Source organism: Drosophila albomicans, chromosome 3 (genome assembly GCF_009650485.2).
Source record: "Drosophila albomicans strain 15112-1751.03 chromosome 3, ASM965048v2, whole genome shotgun sequence".
NCBI classification, from domain to species: domain Eukaryota; kingdom Metazoa; phylum Arthropoda; class Insecta; order Diptera; family Drosophilidae; genus Drosophila; species Drosophila albomicans.
Genome location: NC_047629.2, coordinates 9,465,515 through 9,481,231, shown reverse-complemented (window position 1 = coordinate 9,481,231; position 15,717 = coordinate 9,465,515). Strand labels below are relative to the sequence as shown.

The window sequence follows — 15,717 nt, the reverse complement described above, 5'->3', positions numbered from 1 at the left end:
CACTGTACACAGCTCGCAGACTGTTTAATTTGATTACGATATTATTTTTCATCATCAATGAATTTGCGATATGGTTATTGATTTGATTTGCGAGAAAAATCCCCAATAGTGGCAGCCAAAGTTTGATCAATTTATTATCAGGGAATTTCCATTATGTATTTAAATTATTAATAATACTTTGCGTTTTTTTCTATTTTTAACTTATTCATTTCCTATTTGGTCTATTAATTATTGAAATCATTTTAACTCAACTTCAAATAGGCTTTTTTTTAATATGCACACGCTTAACTATTATGAGTTATAATTTATTGTTAAATTTATAGACTTTAACAACTGATAGATATCGGAAGTCGCTGAACTTCTTTTTCATTATCAAAGCTGTTAACATTTGTCGTTATCATTAACGTCATTATAGGGATTAAATTGAAATCAAGTCTCTGCCAGTTCATCAATTTATTATTAAAGTGATGAAATGAATGTGAGGACCGTTAAAACGGGTATTTAAAGCGGTCTGTGTTGTTTACTGCGGACAAGAGACAAGAAGGAAACAAAACAAAATTATGATTTACACAATAATTAAATGTCAATTCATCTCTCTCTCTCTCCTTGTACCCTTGTCTTACGTTTCCTTTTCGATCTCCTCTTCCTTTCCGTTTGTGGTCGCTTCGGTTGAACTTTAAAAAGCGACAACGGTTATTAATTCACCCGGCATGAAAGCATTGACAGCATTGGGTTTTGCTCTGAGACTGCCTGGGAGCCGGGAGCCTGGCGCTCTCTCTCTCTCTCTCTTTCTATAGCGCTTCAATATAGCTACCCAACTGTTGTTGTCCAACTGTTCGATGGGTAGGGTAATCGAAGGGGGTGATGATGGGGGAGTGAGGTCCAGTTGCGACAGTCGTTAATGGAAAAAATGTGATGCGCTCTTTGCGACTTCTTTTTTCCTATACTCTTTGTTCGATGAGGCGATGAGGAGTATTGCACAGCAGGGAATGTGGTCAATGTTTCTCGTTTGTTAGGGCATTTAGTAGTCGACGTTGTGTCGCTTGCTTTATTTTTGGCTCTGCAGAACATTTTATTCATTTATTTTGCTTTTCTCATATAAAGTAGAGCGAAGAGGGCAGAGGGAATTCGTTGGATTTTTTTTTGTTTTCGCTTTTTTTTTTGGCGACGGGGATGCGTGCTTATAGCCAACATCGAACGTCCTGCCATAAAATTGCATGCACGAGTTTTTGTTTTTGCCGCACGTTGCACGTTTCCTCCTCTGTTGCTGTTGCTGCTCTTTGCTTGTCCTGATTCGCTTTTTTTTTTTGCTGTTATTTTTGCAAGCTTTTTTTTGTGTTTTGTTTTTAATTCTTCGGCCAAGTTTATTGCGTGGAATGCTATTTAATAAATTCCATTTTATGCCCCCGGATGGCAGTTTTTGTTTTTGTTGTCCCTGTTGCTGCCGCCATCCGCCATCGTTGTTGTTGTTGTTATTATCTTTGTTGTAGTTGTTGCTGTTGCTGTTATGAGCAGGATTTATCTGCAGTTTCAGTTATTTGTGTTAGCCAATGCAAATTCTGAAATTCAATTCAGTTATTCAAACGACGAACGCAATAACAAATTGCAAAATGAAACAACTACGAATCCGAATGTTTGGAATAGACTCGAATTTTAACTACTCTGGTAACTGTTTAATGTTGAATCTCGGCTTATTTTTATAGAAAAATGTGCAAATAAATAATATTTATTTAATAAATTGCAAATGTAATTCACCAAAATTGGACATTTCAATAATCTAAATATTTCAATCAAATTGTAAATCTATTTTATCCACTACCAACTATATTAAAAAAAACAAAAAAATTGATTTGCATTTTCACTTTCCATTTTATGACAAAAAAAAACCTTATTTCCTTCTTTCATAACACAATTCATAATAAGTTCTCAGAAATATACGAAAATAATACTTATTTTATGATAATATAAATAAAATTATTATATAATATATATAAAAATATAGATATAGAAATTTTCAATAAAAATAAATCCAATTTTAAAAAGGTGTATTAAAATAAATATATATTCAAAATAATTATTCATAATAGAATTTTATATATTACCAACTATATATACTATATACAAATAAAAAACATAAGTAAAATGCATAGTAAACAAAAAAATTAATATGAACAAGTTATTTCCCTTTTTCATTACACAATTCAATATAAATAAGTTGTCAGAAATATACTTACAAAAAGAATAGTCATTTTCTAATAGTTTAGTCGATTTTTTAAATAATATTTTTATATAGAAAATACATAATATAATATACATATATATATAATAAATATTTAAAAAAAAAATACCAATTTCAAAAGGTAATAGAATAGAATTTTCAACTATGGATAAAAAATAAATTTATATGATCAATTTTGATAAATGGACAATCACAATCCGTAATACATATACTATAAATATTTATAAAAAGAAAACCAATTTCAAAAAGTATATAGAGGTAAATAAATACATCCAAGAATATTATTCACAATATAAATTTCATTTATCATTTATCATATTCATAATCCATTATGTCATAAAATATTTGAAAGCTTTTTCTAGCAAATGTAGAAAACGTGGCTGAAATTGTATTAGAAAATAATGAGCATCAAGATCCAATTTCCTAGAGCAGTATTAAATTGTAAAAGAGATTTATTAAATTTCTGTTCTGGCAACTTGAACTTTTATTTCTGGCACTTCGTTTAGTTTTCCATTTAAGAAAAGTCACAAAGAACTGGCACAAAAACGAACAATGAAGACGGCAAAATGTTACTCACTTTACGGCCATAGAGAAAGGGCAGAGAGAAACAGGGGAGGGGGTGGAGGCAGTCGCAAAAAGGAGGAGCAAGGAAACAAATTCCCAAAAGCGCTAAAAGTTTTCAACAACGAAACTTTTATTTTTTTGTCTTTGTCTTTGTATTTTTTTTTCTTTTCTTTTTTAGTCGTCCTACAACTTTTAGATACTTCTTCGTTGTTGTTGTTGTGCAGCTGAAGGAACTTCCGTGCTGCTGCTGCTGCTGCCAAAAACTAGTTCCAAGAATAACAAAAACAATGTCAAGAACAACAACAATAATAACTGCAAAAACAACAAAGAAGAAAGAAAGAAAGAAGAGGAAGAACCATTGAGAACCGGCGATTGTTATGCGCGTATCTTAAAGTTGGAAAGCGACGCTTTAAGCTGCCGCGTTTTCTATTTCACTTGTTTTCACTTCATTCCTTTCATTGTGTGTGTGTGTATGCATGTGTGTGAGCCACGCCCCAGCCAGAGGCAGGCACGTTGGGTGTGCAACAAGGACACGAGAGCCATAAAAATGTTTCAGTGCAGCAAAAGTTTTAAAAACAACTGCAGGAGCAGCAGCAGGACACGTTACACCAACAACAAGTTGAAGTGCAGTGCATAAGCTCCCTTCTGCGACGCATGCCACATCAACAACAGTAAACAACAACAACAGCAACAACAGCAGCAGCAACAACAAGGACAACAACAAACAACAACTCTTAAAAGGTTGCACAAGCAAAAAGTAGGCAAAAACAAAAAGAAAACAAGTGGAATAATTGTAGAAGGCTTAATCGACTACCAAATACGCTGTACTTTTCGAATTTCGAGTAAAGATTGTATTAAATATGATTTATAATATCAGATACAGATGCATTTTTATACAGAATTTGGCTCCTTGGCAACAACATTTTATGAAACTATATATAATATAATATTAACTTATTTAATTCACATAGGAATAAAAGTTACTAATGTAAGAAATATCAATTCGGATATAATAATAAGTAATACGCTGTATTTTTTTGAATTCCAAGTAAAGATAATGATAAAAATGAATTATAATATTAGATACAGAAGCATTTTTATAGAGAAATTTGTTTTATGCCAACAAAATTGTATTCAACTATATATTAACTTATTTAATTCACATAGGAATAAAAGGTTCTATAATAACACACATCAATTCGGATGTTATAACAAATATATAAGTGTAAGGATGTAATAAGTAATAAGTTTGAGAAAAGATAGAATATTTCCTACCTCTAAATCAAACACTTTCCTACACCCCCTCTTCAGTTATCGTTTCTAGAGTAGCTACTTCTTTATTCCTTTTTTTTTTGTCATAGAGTATAAAACGTTCAGAGCAAACTCGCCAAGGGTTTCTTTAACATAACCCATCCCTTGGACCTGCCTCCCTCCGCCCTCCCCCGGCTAAAACTTGGCGTTGCGCAGAGAATTCTAAAAAGTCGATAAAAGAAAAATAAAAAAATATAATTGAAACATGGTCAGCTTGCAGCACATTGATGATGGGCGACGAGTCGACGATTGTGTACATGAGTGTAGAGGGGGGGTCAAGGGGGTAGCTATAAAGGTAGTTGTGTTGGCTGTGTGGAGTGGCAGCGAAGCGAGGACCAAGGATGAGGGGGCAGAGAGCTGGGGGGCTGCTTTATTCAGGTTATTTTTGTTGCTTTTGTTTGCATAAACTTTATGGCGTTGGGGGTAAAAAAGTTGTTCGTTTACAAATTTTACAATTGTTGGAAATTTAATTTCTACAGCAAAAATAAATAAATAAATAATGCAACGTAATTAGCTCTGTTGCAATATTGTTGGTTTTACTTTTATTTTTGTTTTGCTTTTCATTATGCCGTTGTTGCGTTGCATGATTGTGCGTTACTGTTGGGGCATGAAATATAATTTTCCCATTTTCAATTACAATACATAAATTCATTTACCTGCTGCAAGTAAATAATCACAAGCAAACATAAAATAAAGAGCGTCTGTTTTACTCAATTTTAAAGCGAGACTTTAACAAAAATGTGCATTTCAAATTTTTTAAGTTCAAAATTAATGTGAAGTAAAACTAAAATGGTTTTTAAATAAATTAATACATATTTATAGACATTCAATAAATAATTTTTTAAGAATGTGTGAATGTCAAAATTGAGAATATGAATGTCATTTAAAGAATCGATATTTTGAATTAATAATAATCAGTAATCGATTATGTTTGTATAGTCAACTGCTTTCATTAATGAACTGCTTCCTCCAAAGTGTATATAAAGTCAAGCAGTTCGTTCTTGAGTAGTTGCATGCACTGCTTGCACTTATATTTTAAACCAATTTATTTAAAATAGACTCAAATTGATGACATCACTAAATGTACTACAACTAAAATGAAATTCTAAAACGTAAATCCCAATTTTAAATCTTTTTTAATACGCTGCGTACTACTCTTTTTTTTTGTTGCCATTGGCAGCCTTGATCTTTAGATTAGCGGAAGCAAACTGAAATAGAAACTTTTCACAAATTATTGTACGTGGAATTTGCGATTCTACGTATCAGACAATAATGTAATATAGTCGATGCTCTCTTTGCTTTGCCATTTTCCGCAGTCGACGACGCAACGAGCTTAAAAATAAAATTTGTTGCTCATTAATCGAACGATTGCCGGCAACGATAACCTATTTCATCAGAGTGCTGATAACCCACATATATTGCGATGATCTGCGATCGTGATCTTTGCCATAGATGCTAGAAGCTTTATTTCATTTTTATTTAGTATTTCTTTCTTTTTTTTTTTGCATTTTAAATGGGATTTGACCATTTGTCGGTCGTTGCTTCATCATTCTGGGGCCTGGCGCGATGTTCGACGTTATTCTCGTTAATTCCGTTTTTCGTTTTGCGCATTTTTTGCATTCGCGTATTTATATTCTTATGCATGACGTATGTGATAACGACACATCGACGACATTTGTTCAAAAGTGTGCAAAGGAAAGCCCAGAGAATCAGCCGACCAAGCAAAGCTATCAATATCAGAGACTCAGACTTCGAATCGGGGCTGTCAAAATGATTGTCAAGTCACGCAAATCTTGTTAGTGTCGAATTCGCAGAGTCTTTGCACTTGTCGAAAAAAATCCAGATTATTCCGGAGAAATATGGATGTGAATTCTCATATGTGTTCTTCTGTAAATTCCGTTTTGTTTATTACATTTGATCCGGCTGGGAACCAGATCTAAATGACGCTAATTTGTGCGATCATATCAAGTATACGCAAAGTAAACCGCCATCATATGCTAAACAATTGTGTGTTGTTCTCATTTAGCATTTCAGCAGTGCCGCAATCTGCCAATAAATCTGACACGGATTCGCTTGAGATTTATGAAATTAAAAGCGAAAGTCACTAATTTTAAAAGGCGTGTCTCAAATCCCCCAAAAACATGAGTCAACACAGTTATGAGAGCATTGATACCAAGGCGAAATCATTTTGAGAGGTACAGTGATCACTCTATTGCCAAGAGTCCTGTAATTGCATAAGTATTTTGTATCTTCATTAGGCACATTTAGTTTAGTTTTGTCGCGTTACGCCAAAGATTAACAAGTGTGCTCGACTTTGAGTTACTTGCTACCCATTTTGGAAAAAAGCAAAACACGGCGGTAATATTCTAAATATATACCAAATAATATACCGTAGAATACTAAAATATACCGAATACTAAAATATACCAAATGTCACATTTTGTAAATAATATAACACAGAATGCAATGAATATACCAAATGTCATATTTGGTAAATAGATTAAGTACTACATTTGGCATATACCATAGAGATGAAAATATACCATATTGTCTGCCAAAGCAGTAGGCGTTATTTACCATTCAAAAGTTTTTCTTAAATAACTACAATTTTTATCGGATTACAACCAAAACTTTTTACGAAGATATTTTCCGACAAGCGTCCGCTAAATAGAGTTTAGCCTCCATAAATTTTCAATTAATAGTGTCTGCGTCCGTTTATAAGGGAGTCCGACCATATGTATGGAAAAATACTTTAAAATGTTCGTTACATAAAAATCTGGTCTTAAAAGAGGTGTCCGCTATGGGATGAAATGAAATTTACTTTTTAACTAAATATCCCTTAAATTTACTAGAGTTATACATGGTATCGTTATCGCAATTGCAATTTCGATAGTAACCGATATTGACAAGCTGAATTATTTAATAGACACTGGGCTTTGATTCAATTTTTGAGTTTTTTATTACGTATTTCTATTTATTTTTCCTTCAATTTTGATTAAATTTGTTTGATCATTTGTCTTTTGCTACAAGAGGTACAAACACGTATAGTAAGTCTGTGATAAAAATATTGATAGATCTACAAATGGAAAAAGCGATCCCGACCCTTAAGCCTAATGCGTTTGCTTTTCGTCTGGGTTGCATCGCCCAAAAAGATGTGCGATTTCTTGCGGAACTTGTATAGCAAATTATAATAGTCGGCAATAACTTGTGGAACATGTCGATCCTCCTCTTTAATCAGCTGCTTCTCGCAACGCATGAAGATATCGTGATGAGCTCCGCCACTGGCAAAGTCCTTTATGATCTTGTCCCGTTTGCTCCACTTGACAATCAATTCACTATTGAATGGTTCATAGATGCGAAATATCTTGTAGAAATGCTCGTAATCTTTGGACATGCGACGCACGTGCATCTCATCGATGTTGGGAATGCGCAAATTTGGCTGTCTCACCAGATAATACGGATCGTGCATCTGTGAGAAATTGCTGTAGCGCACTTGGGGCCAATCCAATTGCAAAATTGTGTTGTACAAAGACTTCGGATGACCGAGAATACCATGCGAAATATCAATCATACGCAACTGTGGCCCAGGCACAATATATTCTAATTCCAGTTCATGGATGCGATGATCGGTGCCGCGATATTTTCGTTCACCAATCCATAGAATGGGCAAATCTTCGTCCGCTACGTTGTTGAGTTCCTGTATCATTGGTGAGCACTGGGCACGATAATTGACCATCTTGTTGTTTCGGCCATAGATTAAACTGCGCTCCGATGGCGTGAACTTCAGATAGTTGGGATTGTTTGCCAAAAAGTGTTCGGAGCGAAAGAGTCGGTTCATTTCCATTTCAATCACAAAATATGCTCGACGATGCATTGAGATCCAAACGATTTGAATTGCGACGGCCAGAAACTGTTCGTGAAAGTATTTATCCTTGATCTTCGAAGATATGTTGACGATCGGTTTGGTGTGATAATACTTGGACATGTCCCCCTCACCCATAATGATAACGCTATAGTTTCGGGCCACCAGCATCCGATACTGACTCAAATAGATGGAAAAGATGCGCTTCATTTCATTCGTCTGTTCACTTTGAACTTGCGCCATATTACCAGCGAGCTCATCGCGTCTTATGAGCATAAATTCCACCAATCGCAAAAAGTATTCAAAGTAAATGATCAACGCATGGAGCAGACGGTGCACAGATGGCTTGTGCATGAATTCTAGAAATTTCATGCTCAAAAACTCTTTGGGCATCATAAACAGCACAAGATCGCGCACATCGTTGATCACCACCATATCAGTGTCGTAGGTGAGCTTGGAGCGGGTGAAAACTTTACGAAAGATAACTTCTTCCTCCTGATTGATCATGCGCAGAAATTGATATCCATTTGTCTCAATGAATCTTTCGTTGACATCCTCCAAATCGCTATGAGGCTGAAAGTGCAGAGCATCCGTGTTTTTGTCCCACGACCATTTGCCACTCTTATACTTGGGTGCGAAGCTATCGGCGTGTATGCGTATCATCCTTACTATTTTATATATTTTAGAATCGTTAAATTGCTTGTTTGTGTGCTGTTGTATTAATTGCTTGTCATAGTACTTCAACTAAGCTTTATGCGCCGCCTTCTATTTAGTTTTTGACTTCGATGCACTTTAAGGTAATCGAATCATAATACTTAAGTCCAGACAGTTTTTAGATAGCTTATTATAATTTTATGGTGTAGTAGAATTTCCTAAAAATATATACCTATAAGTTGTTTGTTAATTTAAGAGTATATTTTTCATTTTTATTTTTTAAAAACTGCATTTTATGATAAATTCCGTTTTTCGGCTGTTTTTCATTGCTTTAAATTTATAAAAGTTGATATATGATAGCAGATCTACGAACATTCAATTTCAGAACTTTACCTTGTCTAAAAAGTAAAGTAGAAAATCAAAACGAATTTTTGAGAGCGAAAAAAGTATGCGGTCTAAAGGTGGCACTGGGATAGTTAGACTCTTACAACATATCTCGCTTAACAGCCACAACTGTGACTGAAAATATAAGCGGCTAAACGCAACAATGTTACCTAAAGTAACAACTAACCTTTCCGCTTCTATAATATGTTAAGTAAAGTACGATAACAATATGCGAATCAAAAAATTTTAAATGGGGGGCACAAGAGACTTAAACTTTTATACCTATATTTCGCTTAGCGGCCACAATTGGGGACTGTATAAATACGCAGTTAAACGATACAATGTTAATTAAAGAAACAAAATTGTTGTCAGATTTCTATGTATTTTGTTAATTTAATTAAATTTCTTCTATTTTTTTGTTACTAAATTATGCCGCTAAGTGCATTTTTAGTGGTTTGTAAAGCAGAGATGTTGCGGTGCTTTTTATGCATGTGAAAATTACTATTTTGAAACGGTTATTTTTATACCTGCTAACCATAGGGTAGAACGGTATTATAACTTTGTACGTCATTAAATATATGTAACAGGCAGATGGATGAATCTGTGACTCTATAAAGAATACATGTTCTTGATCAGTGTCAACAGCCGAAACGATATATGTCTGCCATATGAAAGACTGGACTATAAGAGATAAAGTTATATGTACTTTTTTTGAGAAACGTAAAATTGACTTGGTTCGACAATGTGGTGTTTTGCACTTAACGGTATATCTTGAATATACTAAATTAAGTATTTGATATATTTTTAACGATTTTTGCGGTATATTATTTTGGTATATATTGAAATGAATGGGTAGCGAGTATCTCATAGCCAAGCACACTCGACTGTAGCTTTCTTACTTGTTAGTATTTTTGCGGTATATTTGATATATTTTAAAATTAATGGGTAGTGGGTATCTCACTGCCGAGTGAAACAGTAAAAATCTCTGATTTAACATTTAATTCTTGTTTCCTTTTGATACAAAAATTATTAATTTTTGTTATTTCCACTTACTCTATTTAGCTGAATATTATGGAAAAGGCGAAAGCGTACATTAAAAATGAGCTCCGTGGAGGCAGCGCGCCCCTGCAATCGGAGCCCACTTCAACGCCGTCTCCAGTGCCGCAGATGTCGTCAATGGTGGGCGCTGGAGCAGAGCTGATGCCATCGCCACTGGGTGGCTACCATCCGCATGGGCATCCGTACTATGCGGCGCCTCCGATGAAGTCCGCCGCTGGACGTGCCTCGGCACCGCCCGAGCATATGATTGCTCCCTCCGTTTGCTTTGTATGCGGTGGCTATGGCAGCTATGAGGCGCTGCGCGTGCGTGCGAATGCCGAGCGACCCTCTGAGCCGTACTTTCCGTTTCTGGAGCGGCACGAGCCACCGCATGGCGTGCCCGCTGTGGCGCCCCATCAGCTATATGTGATGGCCTGCACGCTGTGCTTTCGCTCGCTGCACGAGCAATGGGAAGCGTATGAGCGGCAGAAGAAGCCGCTGCTGCAGCGCATTTATCACATGAAGCGGGTGGATGGCAAGGGATACATTGGCGCCGATGTGGCCACCCAGAGCGAGTATGCTGCCCAGATGCTAGGACTAAGTGCGGAGCACTTGAGTCAGAACGGTTTGGCAGAGTTGCACAATGCTGCCGCTGCTCCGCCCATGGATTCCTATGCCCTAAGCAGACACTACGCCTCAGGAACACCACAGCAGCAGCAACAGCATCATCAGAGTACCTCAAGGAATGCCTCGCCCGATTACTATCCGCGCAATGCTGCCACGCCCAACAGTCACAGCCAGCCGGGACACAGCAATCACAAATACCTGAGTCGTCCCCAGTCACGGGACATGCAGTTACCATCACCGTTGTCACGTCCGCCCAGCGAGCCGCCGGCACGTCTGGCACCCAGTTCCAGTTCTAGTTTTGCCCAGCACAAGTTTAAGTTGAATCAACACAGCTATCAAGCAGCTGCACCTCAGCCAGCTCAATCCCAGTCGCAAGTGCAGCATCCACAGTCAACGGCGCTTTATCAGCCGGCACAGTATCAGCAGCTGCAGCAACAGACCGCCGCCTATCACATGCTGCAGCAGGTGGCAGCTGGTGAATCCTCGTCAGCTCACTACAAGGGTAATCCGTATAGTGCTCTGCCTCCCGGTGGCAATGCGCTGCCCTTGAGCACACAACCGCCCAGTCTGGAGGATGATAATGCCACAGTTTTGGATCTACGTAATTCGTCCACTGCCAACTCAACGCCCGTGGCCACGCCCACGCCTGTGGCCACGCCCTCGTCATCGTCGACGGAAGTCGGTATTCTCGACTTGTCCATGCCCGACAAGAACTCCATCACCGAGGTGTGTTACGTCTGCGGCGATGAGCAGCGTCGCGGCAGCCTCGTCGAGCTGAGCACCGTCAAGCCGAAGGAGTCGCGTCTTGGCCAAGCTGTCGCCTATTTTCCGCTCTTCAACGAACAGCATCCGCGTCCGCCGCGTTCACGTCCAAAGGATCCGCGTGGCATGATCCAGGCCTGCTTGCCCTGTCATGATGATCTCATGCAGCAGTGGAATGCCCATCAGGTGAGTTTCCTTTACATGTTTTCGTTCATTTGCACTGCTTGTTAAGTGCAAGCAGTGCATATTTGGGACTTCCCATAAAATTGGGTAAAATATTAGGTGAACTTTTTTTGTTGACCGCTTGTACTAAATATATCTGCCTTATTCCATTTTTCAGTGGTTTTCAGCAATTTAAAACTTTAACATACCTTAATATCAAAATAAATCAAATTTCGTAAAGTTCAAGAAGAATTTTTTACACCTATATTTCGATTAACGGCCAGAACTGAAAGTGTCTTATTAGTATTAGTGTTTTATTCATTTTCATAGAACTTTTTATACCATCTTTTGAGTGTTTTAAGACCTTAGAAGCAAAGCTAACAATATAAAATGCGAGTCGAGATTATATCTTTTGATTTTGGCATTCTGTATTCTTTAGTTTAATCAAATGTTCTTTTGTCTGCATTTTAAGCATTAACAAAGTTTTGTAGTATTACGTTTTTATTCAATTTCATATTATTGTTTAAAAAGAACATTAAAATGGTATAAGGTCACCGCTATTTAAATGGTTTCTGACAAGGTTTTAAATTTTGTTTTAAATGGCACCATATATTAATATGGTAACTATCTATAAAGTAGCAAAATAAATATAATATAAATAAAAATATTTATTATTATGAATATTCCAATATTGTCAGAGTTCAAATAATTTTTAGTGATTATCAGAAATTTCACATCAATTCTCGTAAATCAAAAAGATTGCTTAAAACAAACATGAAAATGTATAATGTCACCATTATTCAATTCATGACTTATAGGGTCTTAAATTTTGTTTTAAGCGGCAAACGTAGCAAAATAAATTTATTAATAATACATATAAATATTCAAACATTGTCCATATTCCATATTCTTTAGTGATTATAATAAATTTCACATCAATGCTGGCAAATCAACAAGCCAAGTTATCCAAATCCTATGTTCATCTAAAATGTAAAAATAAAATATACACAAATTTTAAATAAAACCCAATTAAAAGACCAAAAATGCGAAACACGCATTCTTCAGACAAATATTTCGTGTGATATAAATTTCTTATTTACATTTTTACACAATTTTTCGCAACAATGTAGCTTTAACAAATTTTTAATAAATTCGCTGCATTTTCTGTTTATTTGCCCTGTTCAAGTTTGCAGTATTTAAAATAGCACGCCATATACATATATTGGTATTATGACTAAGTAGATAATACTGCATCTGAGCACTTGCAGCAGTGCAACATTTGAAATTGTTCATAATTGACCACAAACCTCAAAAAGGGAAGCTGCGAGGTTGCCTCCATAATTTTGATGTTGAAATATGTGATATGCCCCTTTTTTGTTGTTGTTGTTGGGAAAACATTCTCTAAAATAATACTATGTGCATGCGAAATCACGAATTTTTCAATATCAATAGACGCGGTTTGGTGTGAAAATGAGGGAGAAATGAGTGGGAAATATAAAGGCAAATAAAAACATTTGTGAAAGCAAATTTACGAGCTGAATTTTCGCGTCACACGAATCAAAATAAACAATTTGTAGCCGCATTTGTGATGATGATGATGATGAAGGGGATGTATGTAAATTGTGTTGACGATGATGATGATGATGATGATGCTTGGCTTGGGGATGGTTGGCGCCGCAAAAACTGACCCCGGGTGAAACGGCAATCCACAGACGATTAATCAGTGGGGTCGTCGTCGTCGTCGTTGTCGTTGGAGCACAGTCAGAGTCAGAGTCAGCATTCGACATTCGGAGAGTCTGGAGAGGAGCCAAAGTCAAACAAAAGTTGATGCCGGCCAAGAGGGACAGAGATAGAGAGAGCAAAAGAGAGAGGGAGACAGAGATAGAGAGATTATCATTCGCGCCGCATGACTGCGATTCTGGTGGGAATTTTGACCGCAGGGTCGCTTGTGTTTCTGATTAAAATTTAATAGCTTTCCGCGATTATTTGTCATTTTTTCTGTTTCTTTATTCCTTCTTTTTTAATTGAGTACATATGTGTGTGTGTGTGTGTGTGTTTCATTTATACCAAAAAAATGTATTTTTGGCCCCCACATCGACGCCACGCCCATTGATAAGGTTTCAGCATGCCACGCAGCGATATAGAAAAAAATTGTGATTTTCTATTTGGAATTAGATTTATTTTTAGTCCGCTGTTCGTGCACATTTAATTTGTGATTCATTGGCAAATTTGAAAAAAAAAAAATATATCAAATGGAAACAGGAAAGAGCTATTGAGTATTTTCTATAATTGGATTTTTTTAAACTAATTCTTGTTTTTTTAATAAACTCAACTTTGGGAATATACAAAATTTTTCCGATCATATGCAATTAAAATAGTTGGATAAAAAAACAAATCCAACCAGATGCAAATATTTGTAAAAATAAAAAACTTGCATAAATTTGAATAAAATTCATAGTTAATTCTAACAATGGAGTGCCCCTCCATGGAAAACAATATGTGGATTACAATTTTTTGTAACTGGAAAGTTACATTACCTTTTTTATACAGATTGGTGATTTGTCTGATGACTGTGAAATTAGAGTTGGGTTATAGATGTTTAATGAACAAATTACATGCTGCTGGAATATTTTAGGCTTAGATTTAACTTAATTAATTATTTTAATTGAATAATATTAAACCAATCGAATTTATAGTATTTATAACTGCTATCCATAAGGGATATTAACTCATAGTATAACTATGTATGTAACAGGCATAAGGAGGTATTTCCGACCCTATAAAGTATATATTTTTGATCACCGTCAACACCTAAGATGATCTATCTGTCCGTCCGTCCGTATGAATACGTAGATCTCAAAGACTTTAAGAAATAAATTTAAACTTTTGTTGGACAGCATTTGTTATTTTTGTAAGCAGGTCAAGTTCGTTTCAAATTATTGCCACGCCCATTACGTCCCGAAAGTCGAAAATAACAAGTGCAATTTTGAAACTAAAGTGGCGATTTTTAGTCTACCCAATAATAACTGCAGTATTTATGATTCCTGAAAATTTAGTTGCGATCAGAGAGAAAAACTTGTGTTTGGTAAAAACGTCTACTGAAATCGGGTTTTAGTTTCTTTATCTGACAATCTGGTATATTTTGTACTATATGGTATATTTTGAAAAGAGTACTATGTCAATATACCAAATGTAGCTTTGATATTTTTAGTATTTTTCGGTATATTAATTTGGAGTAATTGTAGAATATGGTTCTATTCTAAATATATAGCGAATATCTCACACTTGAGAAACCTCGACTTACTTATTTTTATTAAATAGTATTCCAAGTCTATTTATTGATTTTATCGCTATGAATTTTAGTATATTTCGATTTGTAACAGCTTAATAAACGTGATTTCCTTTGAGAAGCGAATGCCTGCCAATAGCTTCACAATTTTTGTCTGATAATTATATGCGATTTGACAGCAATTTTCCACCCTTGGGGATAGTTGGGAAGCTGCTGCTGTTGTTGTTAAATGTCTGTGGAGTTAATCTCAATGTGTCTGCTCTTTTTGGCCAACAACAAATCATGTAGTTAAATGTAAATTTGTTATCAGACTACGATTACCATTACCCCAATATTCCTTTCCCTATGTCGGTTGAAATTTGTATTCAAAGCGCAAATTTTGCAACATGCCATAAAAATGCAAAATTCACAGCTGCCGCTGGAAAACTGGGCGAATACAATGTGCAAAATGCCGGATAAATAATTAAATGCCATTAATTCGAATTGTGTAAATTTCAGAGAAGCACACACAAATAAAACAAACACAAGCACAAAACACACGCACACAAAAACAAAAATAAAAAAATGCGCACGAAATAATAAATAAATAAATGCAATAAAATTGCAAAATGCTGCAGTGCGGTGAATGCTTCACAAAGGGGGGACATTGCACCTCCCTTCTTCCCCCTTACCCCCCTCCCACCATGCAACCAGTGCCTATTCAGAGAAATGCAAAATGAATAAATAATCAAACATTGAAAATCAACGACGCGACGGCCAACGGCTAAAAAGGGGGTCGGAGAGCAGGGCAACGCGAGACAAATTAATTAAATTTAACCCAGTAAA

General features: G+C 36.0%; 3 protein-coding genes across 3 annotated transcripts in view; 1 reads left to right on the top strand and 2 right to left on the bottom strand.

Moving 5' to 3' along the window:
* Positions 1-15,717, top strand: part of LOC117568010 (uncharacterized) — a 94,961-nt gene that overhangs the window by 2,583 nt on the left and 76,661 nt on the right. The window contains 1 exon segment of the mRNA XM_034248333.2: positions 10,077-11,627. Within this exon segment, the coding sequence (XP_034104224.2) occupies positions 10,086-11,627 (1,542 nt within the window). The 5' untranslated portion in view covers positions 10,077-10,085.
* LOC117566718 (odorant receptor 49a-like) overlaps positions 1-15,717 on the bottom strand; it is an 88,039-nt gene that overhangs the window by 46,003 nt on the left and 26,319 nt on the right. The window lies entirely within an intron of this gene.
* LOC117566723 (uncharacterized) lies at positions 7,091-8,718 on the bottom strand. The gene has a single exon (XM_034246266.2). It carries the CDS (start codon positions 8,637-8,639, stop codon positions 7,191-7,193), a length of 1,449 nt encoding a protein of 482 aa, XP_034102157.1. The 5' UTR covers positions 8,640-8,718; the 3' UTR covers positions 7,091-7,190.